Source organism: Harmonia axyridis, chromosome 2, assembly GCF_914767665.1.
Source record: "Harmonia axyridis chromosome 2, icHarAxyr1.1, whole genome shotgun sequence".
NCBI lineage: Eukaryota > Metazoa > Arthropoda > Insecta > Coleoptera > Coccinellidae > Harmonia > Harmonia axyridis.
The window spans coordinates 3957027-3978784 of record NC_059502.1 but is presented as its reverse complement, the minus strand read 5'-3'; the positions used below and the strand labels follow the sequence as shown (position 1 = coordinate 3978784).

General features: G+C 34.5%; 2 protein-coding genes and 3 non-coding genes across 6 annotated transcripts; 3 read left to right on the top strand and 2 right to left on the bottom strand.

Annotated features, from left to right (window-relative positions):
- Positions 1 to 6: 6 nt before the first annotated feature.
- LOC123674298 lies at positions 7 to 215 on the bottom strand. The gene has a single exon (XR_006746643.1). It is a non-coding gene; the product is annotated as a small nucleolar RNA U3 (small nucleolar RNA).
- A 1721-nt stretch (positions 216 to 1936) lies between these two features.
- On the top strand, positions 1937 to 2145 carry LOC123674292. Its single transcript, XR_006746637.1, has one exon. It is a non-coding gene; the product is annotated as a small nucleolar RNA U3 (small nucleolar RNA).
- Positions 2146 to 6371: 4226 nt separating this feature from the next.
- On the top strand, positions 6372 to 6580 carry LOC123674297. Its single transcript, XR_006746642.1, has one exon. It is a non-coding gene; the product is annotated as a small nucleolar RNA U3 (small nucleolar RNA).
- A 7737-nt stretch (positions 6581 to 14317) lies between these two features.
- LOC123672699 (WD repeat-containing protein 48 homolog) lies at positions 14318 to 21624 on the bottom strand. 2 transcript variants are annotated; one of them, XM_045606933.1, is made up of 13 exons: positions 21475 to 21624; positions 17890 to 18094; positions 17617 to 17829; positions 17420 to 17560; positions 17256 to 17361; positions 16882 to 16978; positions 16710 to 16814; positions 16286 to 16486; positions 15669 to 15776; positions 15396 to 15613; positions 15059 to 15266; positions 14602 to 14775; positions 14318 to 14483 (listed from the first exon to the last, which is right to left on the bottom strand). In XM_045606933.1, the coding sequence occupies exons 2-13, from the start codon at positions 18086 to 18088 to the stop codon at positions 14388 to 14390; spliced, it is 1866 nt and encodes a 621-aa protein (XP_045462889.1). In that variant the 5' UTR covers positions 18089 to 18094; positions 21475 to 21624; the 3' UTR covers positions 14318 to 14387. The 2 variants fall into 2 exon arrangements, with proteins under 2 accessions (XP_045462889.1, XP_045462888.1); XM_045606932.1 differs by lacking the exon at positions 21475 to 21624 and adding an exon at positions 18320 to 18509.
- On the top strand, positions 19203 to 21362 carry LOC123672701 (5'-3' exonuclease PLD3-like). Its single transcript, XM_045606942.1, has one exon. The coding sequence runs from the start codon at positions 19487 to 19489 to the stop codon at positions 20984 to 20986; it is 1500 nt and encodes a 499-aa protein (XP_045462898.1). The 5' UTR covers positions 19203 to 19486; the 3' UTR covers positions 20987 to 21362.
- Positions 21625 to 21758: the final 134 nt, after the last annotated feature.

Sequence of the window (21758 nt, the reverse complement as noted above, 5' to 3'; positions counted from 1 at the left end):
AAAGCAACCTCTCAGAATGTATCGCATCCACAAACTGGACAAGTCCAGGTGAACGATCATCGTGGGCCACGAGGATTTCCATGAGGAATTCCCAGGGTCTGTCTCACGCTCAGGAATCGATACTTCGACTCATCGTCGAGGTTGCAACCACTCTCAATTTGAGTTGAGAATGTGTGAAGATATACTACAGAAATGATCCTGTGAAGTATGATCTTAATTTTAAAATTTCAAAATTTTGGCATGGTCACCATGAATGGTGTAGAAGAACTTAGTATAGAAAATCCACTAGCGACATCTGTGATGGAATGATTCAAGCTTGTGTTAGGAACGCCATCTGTAGTAAAATGGTCCAAGTCCAATTTAATTGAAGGAAGGTTTTCAAATTACGAAATATTTCGGATATTTTAAATCATAGCGAATTTAATATTTTATGTACCTATATAAAAAAAAGTCAGTTTCAATTGGAAGTTCTGTATCTGAAACAAGCTAGCGTGCCTCTAAATCTTCACGATCATCATACAATTTACCATTAATTAATAGTTATTATTACAATTACGCATTGGTATTTCAGCTGTTCGAGGAAGAAACAATTTTTTATTTCAACTACTGTATCTGCGTATTTTTCCAATCAATATTCATTAAAGATACCATCATACATCTGATGAATGGAGACGAACTAGGAAGCTGGAAGACTCGAAGAATAATTATATGGTGGTATTTTACTCAAGGAAACTATGAAGTCAGAATACAATTTCTTCTATGAATCCTTGTTTTTCAACTTCGGAGTTTTGGTTCAGGATGTGGGTATGTTTCTTTCTTCGAAGAAGATGAATGTGGATTTTTTTAAGATAATTAGGGACTCTTCTATCTTTTGTAATATCAAGGATATATCGAATGGACAGAGATTTTTGCGTATTTAAAAGGTACGATAGTTTACCTTGACTGCGTCATATTAGGAGAGCTATTTGTCAGAATTGCGACTAAAAGGTTTTTTTGACCATTGTTTAAGATTTTGAATGAATTATGATTTATCGAATGAACTTCCTGATGTGGGTATCTGAGAAATTATTCCATTATCTTCTGCTCAAATTTGAAACCCATAAGCTAATTCAACTGAAAATGAGTGTTTTTGAACTACGTTCGTTGAGAAAAAAATTCTTCGATTTATGATATATACCTAAGTTGAACCTTATTGTTCATGTTCAATGCTCCTACTAGTTTCATAGTATACTGGAAGATTTCTTTTTGGTAACTTTTGATTGAATTAATTCAGTGATTATTTTGATTTCAAACCATACAAAATGCCAGTGAAATATGAAAAAAAAATCAGTTTACATAATTTAAATAACCACTTGAATATTTATAACAAATTGTGATTAGAACAATGAAATCATCTTATTATAGAATAAATACACTAATATTTCTGCCGGGGGCTTTTATAATGCTACAATTACATTTATCATTAGACAACTTACAGGAATCAAAACCATAATATTCAATTAAAGTATTTAGCTTTGTGAATAACTAAATGTTAACTCACGAATCGTGATACAATAGTCAAGATTAAAATGAACAATAGCATATTTAGTAATTACAGGTGAATTGAACATGTCAATTCTGTTTGAGATATCATTATTCATACTATAACGGACCTTAAAGTTCTTAATTTCATTTTCCCTCTGATATATAAAAGAACCATTTCATTTTTCATCAGGTAGAATAAATTATTAGAAATTGTATTCATCGAATATAATAAAATGTACGAAATTCAATCAATAATTTTCAGATCAAAAGAATCTTACACTACTTAACAACAGATGGCGTCCCAAACACAAACTTGATTCATTTCGTCATAGATGTCGCTAGTTGACTAACTATACTAATTTCTTCTGCACCATTCATGGTGACCAAGTCAAAATTTTGAAATTTTAAAATTAAGATCATACTTCACAGGATCATTTCTGTAGTATATCTTCACACATTCTCAACTCAAATTGAGAGTGGTTGCAACCTCGACGATGAGTCGAAGTATCGCTTCCTGAGCGTGAGACTGGCTCTAGGAATTCCTCATGGAAATCCTCGTGGCCCACGATGATCGTTCACCTGGACTTGTCCAGTTTACGGATGCGATACATTCTGAGAGGTTGCTTTTTTATTTGAATTAATATCAACTTTTATACTACCATCAGAGACTTCAAAGTCCTTGGGCCTAGTGAATATTACCCTGTAGATTTGCATTCAAAGTTAGGATCACATGATGAACACTTTAATTTGGAATTTCTATACCAAATTTGAGTTGAATATCTTGTGAGGAGAAAGTGATACGAGAACAAAACTTTTGCGGGCCCATGTTTATAGGACTTTTTTCATAAAATGATCTGAGGAATGTGCCATTTTCGTTTGTATAGGGTGTTTTTTTTCGAGGTATATAACTTTAAGTTGGCATTACTGTTCAAGATGGCAACCGATTTAACAGCTGTCAAGTGATTTATTCTCAGTTTGGTTTGGCAATTCATTGTGAATAGACTCACGCCTGAACAACGCTTGCAAATAGTGCAATTTTATTTCGACAATAATGGTTTTGTGCGGAATACGTATCGCGCACTACGTCCATTTTATTTTGTTTAGCGATGAAGCGCACTTCGGGTTGAATGGCTACGTCAACAAACAAAACTGCCGCATTTGGAGTGAAGCAAATCCTCAAGTGTATGTCGAAACACCGTTACATCCAGAAAAACCGACTGTTTGGTGCGCTTTATGGGCTGGTGGAATCATTGGTCCGTACTTCTTCAAAAACGATGATGGCCAGAACGTTACAGTCAATGGTGATCGGTATAGAGCCATGATTACTAACTTTTTCATTCCTGAATTGAACAACCATGATGTCCAAGAGCTGTGGTTCCAAGAAGACGGCGCAACATGTCACACAGCTCGTGCCACAATCGATTTATTGAAAGACACGTTTGGTGACCGCCTAATTTCACGTTTTGGACCTGTGAATTGGCCTCCAAGATCTTGTGATTTAACACCGCTAGACTACTTTCTGTGGGGCTATTTAAAGTCATTGGTCTATACGGTCACAAATGTTGTAAAAAGTCATTGAAAATTGGACGTCCAGATTGGACTATATCCGAGCCAGCCGTGGCGGCCATATGCCGGAAATCATATTTAAAATGTAATGCCACAAGATTATCTTGCGGATAAATAAAATTCATGTCAATCGAATAATCCATCGTTGTTTTATTGCAATTTAAAGTTCTATAGCCAAAAAAAAACACCCTTTACCTCCAATTCAGGAACAACTTGTATTATGCAAAAGAGTAAATTTTCATCAATTTTTTGAATTCGGATATTCATTGAGCCATCCTGTAAACATATACCCGGTCATCCACATTAGAACAAATGAACCAACGCACCACAATGGAACATTACCATACCCTTGAATCTACAATAGACATATCTCAATCATGAATCACGTCAAAGTTCAATTGATCCACCGATGACATAAGGATAAACACTCGGAAGGATCAAAACGATATCAAAGACCCATACTCTACTGAGATTATCGAGCCACAACCTCGAACTACTTATTGCACTAGTGTTTTCGAAACAATTATTTTGATTTACATGATTTAAGGAAGGTTCATCCGAATGTAAATATCAAGGATATTCACTCACGCAAAAACAGAAGAATGTCGATTTCAATGCACCGCTCGTCCGGATCCTTGAATGAAAAATAATTCATACTTTGCCGGTGCAGTACCGAGAGACTGAGGGATCGCTGTCCTAGTTGTAACTATTGTAATGGTATACGTCATTGTCTCCTTTGTCTAGTACCGCTCTTCGCGTAAAAGATATTTCCCTCTTTCTATGGCGAGAAACGAGAGGTAGTCATAAATTTTTGATCTAGGGGTGTTAGATCCGACTATCTAGGCGGCCAAGTCATATGAACAATTTCGAGTTGTTAGTGGACGTAGACACACACCTCTGTATTTGGTATCTTCAATTGACTTAGCCATTAAAAGGAATAAACATTCGAAAAAGAAAACTGTGAAGTAGGTACACTTATTTGTTCTAATATCAACATGATTAACCCTTCTGTTACGTAACTGAAACTAATAAATTTATTTTTATGACACTTGGTACCGCACAATATACCAAGTTCATCAAAATCAGTCGAAATTTGACACCTTGTATTTGAAAACTAAGAAAATTAGCTTACATATACCTAAAGTTTCAAGGTTAAACTCTAGGTCACCGTGATTTTAGCTTATATTAAGTTTTCCCTCAACATATTAACAAGGTCGGTTGGTCTAGTTATCAAGACCGCTTACTTCCAATCTGAAGATTGGGGGTTCGAGCCTCGGACTGGACAGAAATTTTCTGGTTTACAGGGGACCGTCCTACCATTTGCTGTTGGGTAATAATTAACAGTACTAGGTTCTCCAAACTATTATAAGGCTATATTGACTCCAGAATAATCACGCAAAAGCCTTGGAGAACCTGGAAAAAATAAAATTAAGGAATAATTCGGAGATAATACGAGGCGGTGGAAAATATAATGTTTCAAATAATAACTCTGGGGTGCAGTTATCACAACAATATTAAGTAGAAATGATCGAAAGTAAGTAATGTAATCGTAATAAGTAAACCAGTAGTTGATAGAACTCAAATTGTAGGAATATATCTATAAATATTAATAATAGCTAAATTATTAATAAATAATTAAAATTAGTGAAAAAATATATCATATAAACTATACGCTAGACAAACCATTCGCTGCCAATCATTGTAACCCATAAGTAAAAAATGTGTGTATACCCCAAAAATTTTTTGAAACACTACGGCGACTTTAGCTGCAAAGTAGTTACAAAAACTATTCAAATTCTTCCCCAGCTCAAAGGTTATGATTCATTTGTAGCTTTTATCGCTATGTCTACTTTGAACAACCTATAATTAAGAACCAGAGTCTTATGATCAGCTTCTCTCATGAAGGGCAAAAGATCTACAAAATACAGTACTAACATTTAAAATAAACCGGTAACCATTTTTCTCATCTATCATTGCATGACCTGATAAAATAGCAAGAAAGATGTTACGAAATACAAGGTGATTCACCGAGATGGCCTATTAGACATTTACGGAAATCTAATCATAACTTTGAGCTGTGAATTTGCAGATTGGAGTTTGAGACAATGGTCTTTCTCCCTGAAATATTTTCAGTTCTCTACAACTTCCTGTTGAACCGAAAACAGACTACGACTTCCTTATTTCAAATGGGACACTTTGTATATTAGAGCATCATTAGATAGCTATTTTGACTACAATTTCGGCAATATGCCATACCTTGGGTAAAAACTCAACAGTTCTAAGTCAATGGGATTCTTATGAAAAAAATACTGGCGATGAGGACTCGCATTTTTGTGAATTTTTCGGCAGAGAAAGCTTTTCCGAAATTTTTGTTTTCTTTTCAATTTTGAAAATACGTAGTATTAAAATTCTGTTTTGATGAATTTGAGTTGTCCAAGTTCGAGATCTTCTTCTAGACACCCTGTACATTTTTGATCAAACCACAAAGAGGATTATAATACAACGTATTTGCTAAAACGAAAAAGAAAAATTTTTTTTGAAAAAAGCTTCTTCTGCCGAAATATTCAAAAAAATGTGAGTCCTCATCTCCACCATTTTTTTTATAAGAATCCCATTAACTCATGAACCGTTGAGTTTTACCCAAGGTATGGCATATTGCCGAAATTGTCATCAAAAGAGCTATCTAATGATACAATAATATACTGGGTGTGTCATTTGAAATAAGGAAGTAGTAGTCTGTTTCCGGTATAACCGAAAGTTTTAGAGATCTTAAAATATTTCAGGGAAGAAGAGTATTGTCTCAAACTCCAATATGCAAATTTTTAGCTCAAAATTATGATTAATTTTTCATAAATCGTCTAATAGGCCATCACGATGAATCGCCCTGTATAAGAATAACTGCCAACAAAATTTATATGTTCAAAAGCAAGAAGCGCTTAAAAAACCCTAAAAACGACAGGCTCAGAAGTTCCGGGACCGTATTAGGAAGAATCGTGTCCGACCAAGACTCGAAACCTTCACATTTCAATTTTTTTTTCTCCATTATGAAATTGGCGTTTACTAAACGATAAAAGTGAGTATGAGAGATATTTTCCGTCTCATCTTGACCTACATCACCCTTGAATTAGACCGTAGCGAAATATCATCTTTGCTTAACTACAGATGGCGTTCCAAATACAAGCTTGATTCATTCCGTCACGGATGTCGCTAGTGGACTAACTATACCAAGTTCTTCCACACCATTCATGGTGACGACGCCAAAATTTTGAAATTTTAAAATTAAGATCATACTTCACAGGATCATTTCTGTAGTATATCTTCACACATTCTCAACTCAAATTGAGAGTGGTTGCAACCTCGACGATGAGTCGAAGTATCGCTTCCTGAGCGTGAGACAGGCCCTTGGAACTCCTCATGGAAATCCTCGTGGCCCACGATGATCGTTCACCTGGACTTGTCCAGTCTACGGATGCGATACATTCTGAGAGGTTGCTTTTTATTTAAATTAATATCAACTTTTATAATACCATCATGAACTTCGAAGTCCTTGAGCTTATGAATAATTTTCCATAAACGTCTAATAGGCCATCCTGGTGAATCACCCTGTATAAGAAAAACTGCCGACAAAATGTATATGTTCAAAAGCAAGAAGCGCTTAAAAAAACCCTAATTATTCCGAATAAAAAAAGCAAAAACGACAGGTTAAGAAGTTCCGGGAACGTATTAGGAAGAATCGTGTCCGGCCTAGACTCGAAACCTTCACATTTCAATTTTTTTTTCGCTATTATGAAATTGGCGTTTAGTAAACGATAAAAGTGAGTATGAGAGATATTTTCCGACTCGTCTTTACCCACAGCACCCTTGAATTAGACTGTAGCGAAATATCATCTTTGCCGGTGTTATGAAATAAGATAAATAGAACAATTAAGCTGAACACCGTGTATAATTGCCCAAGACGAACATTGAACATCACCCACGGTTTGTGATTGTTCACCTGGGAATTCGTTTATACGTAGCATTATTAATGATATTATACGTGAAATGGACTGAATTCCTCTTCATTTCGTCATAGGAGTACCTGATGAGTGACAGCGCTAATTTGTGTAGAAACGGATCAGGGTCATCCCAAAATTTTTGTGCGCTTATTAGTTTATAGGTCAGGGTGAATCTTCGGTAGGAACAGGATTTGCCTGAGGGTGCTCTGTTTCATGGAAATTTTCATTTTGGGTAGCGCACTCGGGAGGGAACACCGCCATGTGGTTTGCTCAGTTCGAAACGAAATTATTCCTTCTTACAGATCCCAGATTTTTATGAGGTTTTCAACTTTTCGTTTTTCGCAAAAAATTTGATGATAATATGTACTTTGTATAAAGTACTGATATATTTTTAAAATATTCGTTAAGAAACTCATTACGAAAGAGGTAAAATTATATTTTCGTGAAAGTCGTCGTACAGTGCTGCCCTCTACTGTTGTAAAGGTTGTTTTTTTTTAGAGCTATAGAACTTTAAATTGCAATAAAACAACGATGGATTATTCGATTGACATGAATTTTATTTATCAAAACGTGAAATTAGGCGGTCACCAAACGTGTCTTTCATTAAATCGATTGTGGCACGAGTTGTGTGACATGTTACGCCGTCTTGTGGGAACCACAGCTATTGGACATCATGGTTGTTCAATTAAGGAATGAAAAAGTTAGTAATCATGGCTATATACCGATCACCATTGACTGTAACGTTCTGGTCATCATCGTTTTTAAGGAAGTACGGACCAATGATTACACCAGCCCATAAAGCGCACCAAACACTCAGTTTTTCTGGATGTTACGGTGTTTCGACATACACTTGAGGATAAGCTTCACTCCAAATGCGGCAGTTTTGTTTTTTTGACGTAGCCATTCAACCAGAAGTGCGCTTCATCGCTAACCAAAATAAAATGGACGTAGTGCGCGATACGTATTCCGCACAGAACCATTATTTTCGAAATAAAATTGCACTATTTGCAAGCGTTGTTCAGGCGTGAGTCTATTCATGATGAATTGCCAAACCAAACTGAGAATAAATCACTTGACAGCTGTTAAATCGGTCACCATCTTGAACAGTAAGGGCAACTTAAACCGAAACTTAACTCGAAAAAAACCACCCGTTATATGCTTCGTAAAGAGAAAGAATGAATAAAATGAATGTACTACTTTGTACACCGTACAAACTACAAATAAATCTAGTCATCGCAGAAGCGCCAGAGAAATGAATGGATATCAAAGTTTGACTAATACGCAAAAAAACAAGTGGTCCCTTGTGAGAATAATTTTTGAGAATTTCCCCGTTAGGAGTACATAAATATGGTATTTCAATATTTTTTCCTTGTGATTTTGGAAACTACAGATGTTAAATAGCAAATCCATTTTTGATTTCCGATTTGTAGATATCCGATCGAAAAATACATTTCAACCTCCTGAACAACTAGTTTTGTGTCAGTCTGTCGGACTGTGTGTCCGCACATATTTTGTAATAGCCTTAACTTCTGAAATTTTCCGCCGATTTTGAAAGAATTTGGTAGGTAGATCCAGCTTGATCTTTAAATTGTCTTATGCAAATTTCAGCTACCGCAAACGTGAGATTTTAGGAATTTTTGCAGCTCGCATTCTAGTGTCGCAGCCACAATTTTCTCTCAACAAAGAAAAAAGTTGCAAACATTGGTAAATATCGTTTTTTTTTCTTCTTGAATTACAGATTATTTTTTCTGAACGTTATTGTGAAAACCATATCCGCATAAAAATTTCTATTTTACAAATACCGGGTGTCGAAATTATAGCCTGTTTTTTCATCAAATTTGTGACACTCTGTAAAGTGTAACAATTACATTATTAAATTGCAATTAAATTCATACTTTAGCCTTATCCTTTTTTTCACCTCATTTCCTTTTACTCAAGAAACACAATTTTATAGCATAACATGATTTTATGGAATATGAAGACCAAAATTTAACAACGAAAAAACGAAACAAAATGAAAAGAAACAAGTTAAACAATATTGGCTAGTATTTCCATCTCTGGCACTAATAACTTCTTGGCAACGACGGCGCCATTTGAATGACAATTTGTTTGTTTGGATTCCGAACACTGACAGGAGAACTAAAATGGCGGTTTGTGACGTCATCACTAATAGAGCGTATTTTCATACCCTGGTGACGATACCCACTTCTTTTAGATAATTGAAATGTATTCCAAAAATTCCAGAGTGGTTAATGTTCTTCGATTTCAAGGGTATGTTATTGGAAACAATATTCAAAACGCAAAGCATAGCCTCAACAGATCGTATCAACTGTTGTAATCTGATATACATACACCCACCTTTTACTAATCGCTGTATAATTTTTTTCCCTTCGAAATATGATGTAACAATTCCGTTCCCATCAGATATTCAGATTCAGAATATTCTCGCAACAAAATCGGAGTCAAAAGTCAATTACATCTTGAGAAAACAGAATGAGCGTATCCCTTCTGGCCACGTGAATTTTATAATAAGCATTCATTTATTCTTGCAAGGAATTTGTTATATACCTACTATACTGGACGAAAAAAGGGTTGTATATTTTTTTTAAAAATACGCGCCTTATGACAATAATTATTAGTTTGCTTTTTTTTCAATAGGTTAGTATGTTTTTGACTGTTGATTTGTGTAAATGGTCAAATTAGACACACTTTTCGCACGTTTCCGGAGTCTGCACCAGGAAAATCAACCATCATTGATTGGTATGCTAAGTTTAAACGTGGTGAAATAAGCATCGAAGACGGCGAACGCAGTGGAAGCCCAAAAGAGGCAGTCACCGACGAACAAATCAAAAAAGTTCACAAAATAATTTTGAATGACCGTAAAGTGAAGTTGATCGAGATAGCAGACATTGTAAAGATATCATCTGAAAGTGTACATCATGTCATTCACGAATATTTGTACATGAGAAAGCTGTGTGCAAAATGGGTGTCGCGCGAGCTCACAATCGATCAAAAGCAACAACGTGTTTGAAGCTGTTTAAGTGCAATGAACCTGAATTTTTGCGTCGATATGTGACAATGGATGAAACATGGCTCCATCATTTCACTCCGGAGTCCAATCGACAGTCAGCTGAGTGGACTGCACACAATGAACCGAATCCAAAGCGAGCAAAATCGCAACAGTCAGCTGGCAAGGTTATGGCAGCAGTATTCTGGGATGCGCAAGGTATAATAACGGGTGTTTTTTTCGAGGTATGTAACTTTAAGTTGGCATTACTGTTCAAGATAGCGACCGATTTAACAGCTATCAAGTGATTTATTCTCAGTTTGGTTTGGCAATTCATCATGAATAGACTCACGCCCGAACAACGCTTGCAAATAGTGCAATTTTATTTCGAAAATAATGGTTCTGTGCGGAATACGTATCGCGCACTACGTCCATTTTATTTTGTTTAGCAACGAAGCGCTTTTCTGGTTGAATGACTACGTCAACAAACAAAACTGCCGCATTTGGAGTGAAGCTAATCCTCAAGTGTATGTCGAAACACCGTTACATCCAAAAAACTGACTGTTTGGTGCGCTTTATGGGCTGGTGGAATCATTGGTCCATACTTCTTCAAAAACGATGATGGCCAGAACGTTACAGTCAATGGTGATCGGTATAGAGCCATGATTACTAACTTTTTCATTCCTGAATGGAACAACTATGATGTCCAGGAGCTGTGGTTCCAACAAGACGGCGCAACATGTCACACAGCTCGTGCCACAATCGATTAACACGTTTGGTGACCGCCTAATTTTACGTTTTGGACCTGTGAATTGACCTCCAAGATCTTGTGATTTAACACCGCTAGACTACTTTCTGTGGGGCTATGTAAAGTCATTGGTCTATGCGGATAAGCCACAAACCCTCGACCATTTGGAAGACAACATTCGCCGTGTTATTGCCGATATACGGCCACAAATGTTGGAAAAAGTCATCGAAAATTGGACGTCCAGATTGGACTACATCCGAGCCAGCCGTGGCGGTCATATGCCAGAAATCATATTTAAAATGTAATGCCACAAGATTATCTTGCGGATAAATAAAATGCATGTCAATCGAATAATCCATCGTTGTTTTATTGCAATTTAAAGTTCTATAGCTCTAAAAAAAACACCCTTTTTTTATCGATTACCTCCAAAAGGAACAGACCATCAACAGCAATTATTATATAGCGTTATTGGATCGTTTAAATAATGAAATCGTTGAAAAACGGCCCCATTTGAAGAAAAAAAAATATGTTGTTTCATCAAGACAATGCGCCGCGTGTCACATATCAAATTTTGCGCTAATGAAGATTTAATCGCCTAAACTGAGGCATATTTTGAAGCGAAAGACAAATCGTACTACAAAAATGGTATCGAAAAGTTGTAAGATCGCTATAATCGCTGTATCGCCCTCGAAGGCAACTATGTTCAATAATAAAAACGAATTTTGCCAAAAAATTTGTTTTACTATGGTAGACTCATCAATTAGCCTGTTAGGAAGTAATAATAAATCAATTCGTTCTCAACACTTCTCCCCAGTGTACCTACTTTATAAGCATCTATCTAGTTGATCGATCTCTTCGATCCAAATTCCTGAAATAAATCAAATAGGTTCAGTAAAATATTCATCGGCTGGATGATCTGGTTGCCTCACAAAACGTCTTTCATTGTTATCGCCTACCGTCTCCTGTCCTTGTGGCCTAGCCTACGGCCTCTGACATTTTATTTAACATATCACGTTTTGGACAGTCGTATACCCGAGTATTACCTTTTTATATTTCGTAGCAGATTAAACGATAATTTCAATTGAGGTCAATAAATTATGATCGAATCTGGCGAATATCAACGATGAACAGGTCGCTTAGGGTTCCGTACTATGCAATTTTTGTTTATTATCTCTAATAATGGATTGAAATTTGCCCGCTTAGATTGTCACAGGTTCGTTTTGAAAACGTGCATATTCAATAACAAACTTTGATAATGATTTATTATTGCTTCCTAGTCTTAGGGAGGAAGATGAAGCATTTTGTGATCACTTTCGTGATGGAAACTATTTGGGTGTCCGATTTCAGAATTTCCTAATGCATTTAAAAATATCCTAGATGAGTTTGATTTCATGTCTGACTGTCAGTCTGTGTCTGCATATATTTATAACAGCGTTAACTTCTACTGTTCTTAAACGATTTTATTGAAATGCTGCATATTGGTGTTCAGTTCAGAGGTAGATGGTCAGAATTTCTATATGAAAAGGTGCGCGTTGAACATGCGCACAAACGTAAAATACTCAATATCTCATAATTGCACTCTTGGAGGCCACAAACACTTCACTCAATAAGTCCCGAGCCTAAACAGTAAAAACACCTTTCTGTTTTAAAATTGAAAACACATTTTTTCTTTAAAAATTCGACTTTATTCGTCACTTTCAGAGTCATACATGTCTCCAATACTCCTCTAACTTTTCAATACTTTTTCTGAAGAAAGATTCGTCTTTGCTTTAAAAAGAGTCATCATTAATTACTTTTCCTGGAGCATCTGCCTGAATAACAATCATCAATTATAACAACCCTTGAACAATCCGAACAAATTTAAAACGAAAATTCTATTGTTCACAACTCAATGAATCGTCTTTGTATATGCACGCAAAGGCGTTCTTTTCGTGACGCACAAACTGGAAAATTGTCACATTCAAAAGAAAAATTCGTCGCGAAAAAACGCCTTAGACATTTATGCCAAATCATAGAATATTTTAATAAGGCGTTTTATTACGACGAACTCTGCAAGATCATGATTGAATTAGATACAGACGGAAATTCGTCTCACAAAACCGCCTTAACATTTTAAGTTATCATAGAGTATGATTTATCAGAGAATATGAAAAACCAGGCGTTTTTTTGCGACGAATTTTGCCTTTTGATGTGTAATCACTTATCCATTAAAACCTAATAGTAATTTCTTTCTCTGGACCATTCTTTTGAGATCTGCAAAAAACCAATAATCACTGAAGGTGGTCAAGCAGTTGGAAGCGCAATTTGTTTAATTTGATCAAGATTTTCATCAATTTGTAAAAAGGAGCATTGTCTTAGTAAAAGAAAAATTTTTTTTTTTGCATTTGGGATCGTTTTTCTTAATTTCTGCACCCTCATAACGTTTTCCGCGATCAAAGTCAGACTTTTACAAGCACATCCTTTTAACCGTTGTATCTGAATAATATTTATAAAGCCAGTGCTTTGCTTGCACAATATTTTTTCCATGAAAAACAGTGTTTCATCAATACCTAAAACTCGGTTTTATCTATTTTTTAAACAACAACAAATATAGCGCCACTTAACCTTCAATATCTGGATCCAGACTTAACTGTATGTTCCGAAATCTTGACACAGATCTTTTGAAGATTGGTACTAACAAAAAAAAATTTAACTTATCAAGTGACGTGTTATACAGGGTGTTATTCAAAACTCGCATGCATCAGATTTCAACTAAACATTGCATTCAAAAGTAATTTTTTTTTACATTCGAAATCATTAGTGCCACCTAAAAGAAAGCCAAATTTCTGCTGGGTCCACTAGTTCAATATAAACTCAATCTTAATTCAATATATTTATTTTCTTGAACTTAGAATTAGAGGTAAATATAAACACAACAAATTTTACAAAGAGTTCAAACTATTCATCATAATAATAACTTATAATACCTATAATAACAAATTCATTAAGAAGAAAAATCTCTATTCAAATATTAAAGTATTCAAAATTTTCATTTTAGCATATTGGAGCAAATTCATTTTACTTTTTTCAACTTCATGTCAATCAATTTTTTAAGGAACAATTCAACAATATCAATTAAACAGTATTTATAACACCAAAACGCACTTAGAATAATCAATCAAGTAATTAAATAAACAAGAATGACAAAGTATAAAAATATCACTATATAAAATACAATTCGAATACTACGTTCAGGAACATTTAGATCCAATAACCCATCACTTTAGAAAAACATAAACAAAAATAAGGAAGGCTTTCTTACAACAGAAAACGCTCGATTACAATCAATCTGATGCATAAACTGGAAATTATATAAGTCAATCATGATATGTAGTGAAAATAAAAAATACCATGATGATTTTCGAATACAATATATCAAATGTTATTACTATTAATGTTTTGGAATGAATTTTCATAAACCTCTAAACAAAAGAGGAATTGCAGTTCAAGGGATTATATTCTGTATAATAATACAATATACAAAAACATTTAAATCCTAGTTATTTTTTTACTTAGATATAATTTTATAAGACAAAATCAGATCTGAATTACTTTTCCAAATGAAATGTTTCACTGTTCTCAAGTCCATATAGGGGTCCAGAACCTGAATCAAAATATGTCATTCATTATTTCGAAATAAGACTTTTTTCAACATTTTCACTATCAATTTTTTTTTAATTCAGCTATAAATTATCGACAGAACTATGTCTTTTTCTACTTACTTGTTCATTGCAGCTGAGTTCAATATGATCCACATTGTACCCGTTACTGTTGGAAAGTGACGAGTCACCATCACCGCCAGGGGGACTTGAATTACCATCTCCTAAAAGCTTTTCAAGTATGTGTTCGGCTACTTTCCTGCACTGAATAAAATCGTTTGCAACCAGTCTTTCAGGCTGTAAAAAAAAATTTCGTTAAGGTATTTATGAGAAGAAAAAGCATAAATGAGTCATTGGTGTGTGTATATATATTTACGCAATGACGTCATCGATGACGTAACAGTCAACTGTATTCGCCTTGAAAATGCAAAAACACTATTTTTTGATATATTTTAAGTGATAACTCCGATTCCGGGCCACAATTAATTTCATTATAGCTCTATCTCTAACACTATTTTTATTGTGAGATCTTGTCGTGGCGCACCGTGTATAATTAAAATTTGCAGATCAACTATTTTACCTTTTTGAGACGATCTTGCTTCAGTAGGTGAACAGGTACGGAAGAGTGTGGTTGCAGATAAAACTGAATCTTGATGAATTTTCCATTACAATTATCTTCGATGATGGACGTCACCCAACTAGGGACTGTTTCATTGAGCAGCGCATTCTCTGTATCACCTCCAGCCTCGCCAACAGGGACACGATACAGAGTTCGACCACCAATTTCACTAAAAAAAAAACTTTCAATTATCCTTCATATATGAAGTTAAACCTAAATTTCTGTTTGAAAATATTCACCCTGTACACCTTTTATCAACATTTTAACTGAAATTTTTGTAGCAGATTTCAATCCTTACCTTAAAATCAACGGGATGTGTTTGGGCACACTGAAATGGATTTTGCTGTCAGTTTCAGGTACAACACCTCTCCAATGTTCGAGCAAAGCTTGAAGAAGAAGTTTCCCATAGTTCACCTTGGAATCTGGTTCCAAACAGTCTTTGATTCCGGCATCTCTGGCCGACACCCAAGCTGAGAAACAATCAACTTCGTCTTGGCCAAGATGGATTGTCAACATCTGAAAAAAAGTCGAAATTCATTTCTGATCGATTTTCCGTTACGGAGACACTAACCCCAGTTTTCAAATCTACGTTGAACCAATTCGGAATGTAGATCATTTTGAAACGATTTTTTATCTCTTCCTGAAAGTTGACTTGACCGATATCTTCTATTTTTTTGGCCTGTTTGAAATTGAAACGAAGAAATTAATTAATAACGTACACAGGTTGATCTAGGAACTATATCATAATATTTTATGAACAAACAGCAGATTGTGACAAGAATAAAAGGTTTTCCAATAGGAATTATACAATTTGAAATGGTTATATTTTTTAAATGGCAACACTGTATTATTTTTGACATTTCTAATGTCATTTGTGTTCATAAGAAATGTCAAAAAAAAATACACAGTGTTGCCATTAAAACAATTATAAACTGTATGATTCCTATTGGAAAACTCTATATATATAGTTTTGAGATAAATGAGCTCCTATATTTATGGAAAAAAATAAACAAAATTATCTGAATAAATATTATTTACTTTTCATTTGTAATTGGAACCAATGTTTTAGGAAATTTTGAATGTTACACTCTTATTGAAGCAGCAATTAGCAAAAAACATGAGGTCTATAAAGAATTATCGCAACAGAAACCAAATTCTAGATTCAAACAAACACAAATAAGAACACACCTGCAGAACGTCATATAGAGCGACATGATCGTGTGAATCTTTCGTCAATATATGCCTTTTATCGTTCAGTACAAAAGCCTGTCGGATTGCTGCTCCACCAGGAATTAGAGACACTGGCTTATCTGGCATCGGGATCTCTTCTCTGAAATGTTTTTCAGTAGGCAATTTCCAGCAACGGATGTTGGAATCTGATGTGGACACCTAGAAAATCGAATGTTGAAGAATATTTTTGAAAATGCAATTTTAAAACAGCTTCTATGGTCAGTGTTATACATGGTGGCCCACGAAAACCTGACATTTTTGGAACAAGTAGTACAGGGTGGTACATTTTTGATATGAAAAAAAATTAGAATTTTCCATTTTAATCACAATTTCATAACTTCCGTGGGTCACCCTGTATGAAGTTTAACAAATGAGCACTCACCCAAACAGCTTGTTGGTCGGCTGTAAAACACAACTTCAAAATGGGAGCTTGTTCGGTGCAGACTACGATACTGTTCTGAGGATTTTTCAGTTCCGTCATTATCACCTGAAAAAGAATTCATAAACCCATGAAAATTTTCAGTTGATTTTTCTTTCTTTTTTTGGGGACATACCTTTTTATCTCTACCCCCTGATATTATGTATGTCCAGTTCTCTGTCGCTAAAAGAGCCCAAACAGAATCGGAATGAACTCGTATAGTTTGAATGCACCTGGAAGAATTGTAGGTATTACTAAGAGATATTTTAAATTTTGAGACAAAAGGGTGTTAAATTATTCGGAATGTTACATTTACTGATGAAGAATTCAAGAATTTCGCATTTTTTTTATTGGCAATGAAATGAAATTAAACATAATCTCAATATATATTAATTAATTAGAGTAAATTTCAAGCTAAATTACAAAAGATGAAATCATGAATGAGTGAAATCTACTCAATGATTATGTCTTAAATTTCGACAAACATGGAAATATTTCTCTACAACTAACCTTTGTCCACCTAAACTCCAAACCTTGATTGTTCCATCACTACTTGCAGAAACACACTGAGTTGCATCTCTGGATACAACTAAAGCCTTAACATTATCAGAATGACCTGCAAAGGAAAATTGAGATCAAAACCAATCAATACCTCGAATAAATCATCGACATACCCCTCAGTTTGAACAATTTGGCACATGTTCGAGGATCCCAAAACCTCAGAGCTTTTTCCGTTGATCCACTCACAACAATATTCCCTGACGGATTCATGGCAAGGCTATATATTGACTCATTGCTCCCTATCAAACTAGAAGCTATAAAAATGGAATCAGCATCAGAAAAACAACACAATTAATTAATGTATACTTACTAGTAACGGTGTTATTACTAGCAGTTAGGGCTGTCAATGTATTTATATCCCACAAATATATCGATTTATCTAGACCAGCAGAGGCAACTTGTTCTCTATCTTTGGCATATGCTAATGCTTTCACATAATCCCTGTGTGTCCGGAGTGTGGACATACAGAAACCTTTATGTGCGTTCCATACTTTAACAGTTGTATCAGAACTTGCAGATATCACTACAACACAAATTATATCTATATAGGAATGTCCAAAAAAAACCTAATTGTTCCACTTACAATTCCTTCCTCCACAGCAAAGAACAATATCATTGACCCAATCAGTATGATGTTCCATTCCATGATAATATCTCTCATGTTCAAAAACCCTTATAATGGAATCCCTACCAGCCGAAAACAACCTGTCTAAAACTGGGTCAATCTGTAGAGCATTCACACCAGAACGATGTCGCTTTTCTTCAGCTTCACATATTACCATCGACACCTAAATAAGTATCAGATTATAATTAAATTAAAGGGAATGTTCAATTGTTTTCTATCTCGACTATCATAGGACTCTGTAAGACCACTCAGAAACTTAGAGATTGTACAGAATCAGTTGTATTATGTGCAGGTTCTGTTACTGTGTCCCATAACCACTTTAATTTAATTCTTTACCCAACAACAAATGGTTGTTGGATGGATAGTGACAAACAACATAAACACTCACTTGAACTTTCTTCCTATTATTCTGAGACCCCATTTTCATATTAGCCATAATACGCATAATTTTTAATTATTGAAAATGTAATTCAATTCAGTCAAACCGAAAAGTTTATATGTTATTTTCACTTAAATCAATCCATTGTTTTTGTTTGATCATTGTACATTTTAAATCAACAAATATTGGTTCTATTTTGATTATCGAATGTCAAAATTGAATCACAGAATTGTTTTTCTTTTCTTATGATAAACTATTGATCTCGCCCATTTCGGACTAAATCAATCACAATTGAAAATAAAAATTCTTTTTGAGAGGAAAAATTTCGTCCTAGATGAATCTGGGCATATTTTCAACAACTTCATTTTTGATGACCAAGATTTAAAAATTCTCAATTTCGGTGCTGGCTGCTGCCTATGAAATAATTTCAGAACAATTTCCTTCATAGATGGAAACTGTTATTGAACTGATATCTAGTTGGGACATTTAACCATGGATGGCGTTGTCACATCCTATCAGAGGAAACTATAATTTTTCCCTTTACACGCCAGCTATGAACATTTTTTTGTTCGAATAAACTTATAGATGGCATCTGCGCCTGTGATAAAAAACTACGATTGATGGATATTTTTAAACATTCATTTAAAAAAAAAACTACAGGAAACCGTTGAATTGTAAGCGAAAGCTATGATTTGATGATAACTTCAATCAATTCACGGTGAATTTAGAATGAATTATTGATTTTTCTGCGTTATAAAAAATATCGATTTTATTCAAGTATATCCTGAAATTTTTTAATTCCTCTAATCATAGTATAATCAATCCACTGTGTCTACTCATTTTTTTAGGAATTTCAAATGATTATCTATGATACATTTTTCTCTTTGTTTATCTGATTCTGAACATCTGTTAGTCTTGTCACACAGGTAAACAAAATACTTCTGTGACCATACGTCTATCTTTTTGTCACCTAGGTTACAAACTCATACCTTTTAACGTAAACGTCGTAAACTATCTATAAATAAATAATCAATTAATCACAGACATCCTGATATTTATATATTGTGCAATTAATCAACAAAATTTGCTTAGTAATCAGTTTTATCAAAGCACCATGAAAACTTTATAACTATCATTCTACATGCATAGATAAAGTGTCGTTAAAATTTGAAAACAATGAAACTAAGATCCGAGTTATTGATCAAAATCCCAAAAGCAGGAATAGATCCACCTAGTGGAAATGATGAGACTGATTTGTGGGCCGAAGAATATACTCAGACCGATGTAATTGAATATCCAGGTTCTAACTGGAAGAAACATAAACTTTGCAGACCATCATGTATTCCAATCTCTATATTGTGTGTGATGATTTTTCTGGTGGTTCTTCTGCCTGTATTGGATCAAGCAACAGAAAAAGCTCTTCAGGAATTAAACAAAAAGACATCGATCCAATGTACAAATCAATGTGGACTGCAATTAGTGGAGAGTATACCTGAAGGTCTAGTATTTAATAATTCGTTAATAGAAAATCCATCCACATTTGATACATGGTTGAGTATGATCAATATGGCACAGGAAACAATTGAAATAGCATCGTTCTACTGGACTTTACGGCATTCAGAAGTGTATCCCGATCCATCTTCTTATAAGGGCGAACAAATTTTCCAGGCTTTACTCAAAGCTGGGACTACAAAAGGTATTTCTATTAAAATTGCCCAGAATGCCCCAACACGAGAAATGCCAAACATTGATACTGAGTATCTCGTCAAACGAAAAGCAGCTGAAGTTAGAAGTTTAAATTTTGCTAAATTGATGGGAAGTGGTGTTCTCCATACGAAATTTTGGATAATTGATAGAAAACATGTTTATATTGGTAGTGCAAATATGGACTGGAGAGCTTTAACGCAAGTAAAAGAGTTGGGCATTGCCGTCTTCAATTGTTCTTGCTTAGCAAATGACCTAGGAAAAATTTTTGATGTCTATTGGTACTTGGGAAAAACTCAGAAAATTCCAGATGACTGGTCACCCAGTTTGAGTACCCCATTCAACATACAAAACCCAATGAATATCACTTTTAAGAATGACAGTTTTCACACATTCTTGACCAGTTCTCCTCAACCCTTCAACCCACAAGGTAGAACTAACGACATCGATGGGCTTTTACATGTTATAAACCATGCTGAAAAATTCATATATATTTCTGTGATGGATTATTTACCACTAACAATATACACTCCTAAACTTCAGTTCTGGCCTGTTATCGACGATGCTATAAAGACAGCCGCTATTAACCATAAAATAAAGATCAAAATGTTAATAAGCTTGTGGAAACAATCAAGATCGTCTGAAGTTAATTTCTTGAAATCTTTAGCAAGTTTGGAAAATTCATATCCTCATGTATCTGTAGAGATACGCAGATTTATAGTTCCAGCTAACAAAACCCAACAGAAAATTCCCAACTCTCGGGTAAACCATAATAAATACATGGTTACTGATAATATGGCATTTATTGGAACTTCAAACTGGTCTGGAGACTACTTCATCGATACCGCTGGTGTATCTTTTGTTTTACATGATCCAGCTTTTGATAGGAACTCGAGCCATTCTACCATTCGAAGTCAGCTTCAGGATATATTTGAAAGAGATTGGGAATCGGCCTATGCACATGACTTTTAAAAACATTAATTATTATGTTAATAATAATGGACGTTATATACTTAAGGCCTTTTACAAAATTCTTCTAAATGTGTTTGATAAATCTAAATTTGTTATATTCGGTTTCAGAGAAACCTAGCACATTTTGCAATTTAGAAGATCTGGTTGTGTTCAGTTAAACTTTTACAAAATTTGATGCCACCTTTGGCACATCACTGAAAATTATTCACCTAACAGTGCATAATAACCGAAAGTTGAGGTTGTATGTAAATACTTATATATTTTTATATAATGAATTGAAAAATTATTTTTAAATTTATGATCTCAGTTAAGTAGGAATATGAATTGACCCCTCTTCTATTTTTGTGAGAATTTAAATAAAAATCTCTAAGTTAAATTCCTTGTCTTAATTAAAAATACTCCCAAGTAACATTTTTTAATATTGGGGAGACATGCAAAATAGTAGACCAATCGTTTGGATGGTGAGATTTTTCAAATTTGTTTCCTACCTTGGTTTATTATTTCAAGAGTCGAACAATTTAATATTCGTAAGTTCTATTAAAACTGCTGCACATATTTTCCATACAAATTGGGTGGTTAATTATTGACAACAATATAATAAATTAATAACAAAAGTTAGAAGAGCTAGGGGAAATCCCCAAAGTAGTATTTTTCTGACCATAGATTATTGTTACTGTCAGAGATTCGGCACTGAAACAAAGAAGAATTATTCATTGTCGTAAAAATCATTCAATATTTGTTTTTAAAAATTTTCTCCAGGATCAGGTGGTGA

Excerpts from the sequence above, each read along its gene's own strand:
- LOC123672699 (XM_045606932.1), bottom strand. The coding sequence starts at position 18,376 with ATGCGTATTATGGCTAATATGAAAATGGGGTCTCAGAATAATAGGAAG. Across the intron at positions 17,362-17,419 it reads CAAATTGTTCAAACTGAGGG|GTCATTCTGATAATGTTAAG; the intron begins GTATGTCGATGA and ends TTTCCTTTGCAG. Across the intron at positions 14,776-15,058 it reads AGCAAGATCGTCTCAAAAAG|CCTGAAAGACTGGTTGCAAA; the intron begins GTAAAATAGTTG and ends TTTTTTTTACAG.
- LOC123672701 (XM_045606942.1), top strand. The coding sequence starts at position 19,487 with ATGAAACTAAGATCCGAGTTATTGATCAAAATCCCAAAAGCAGGAATA.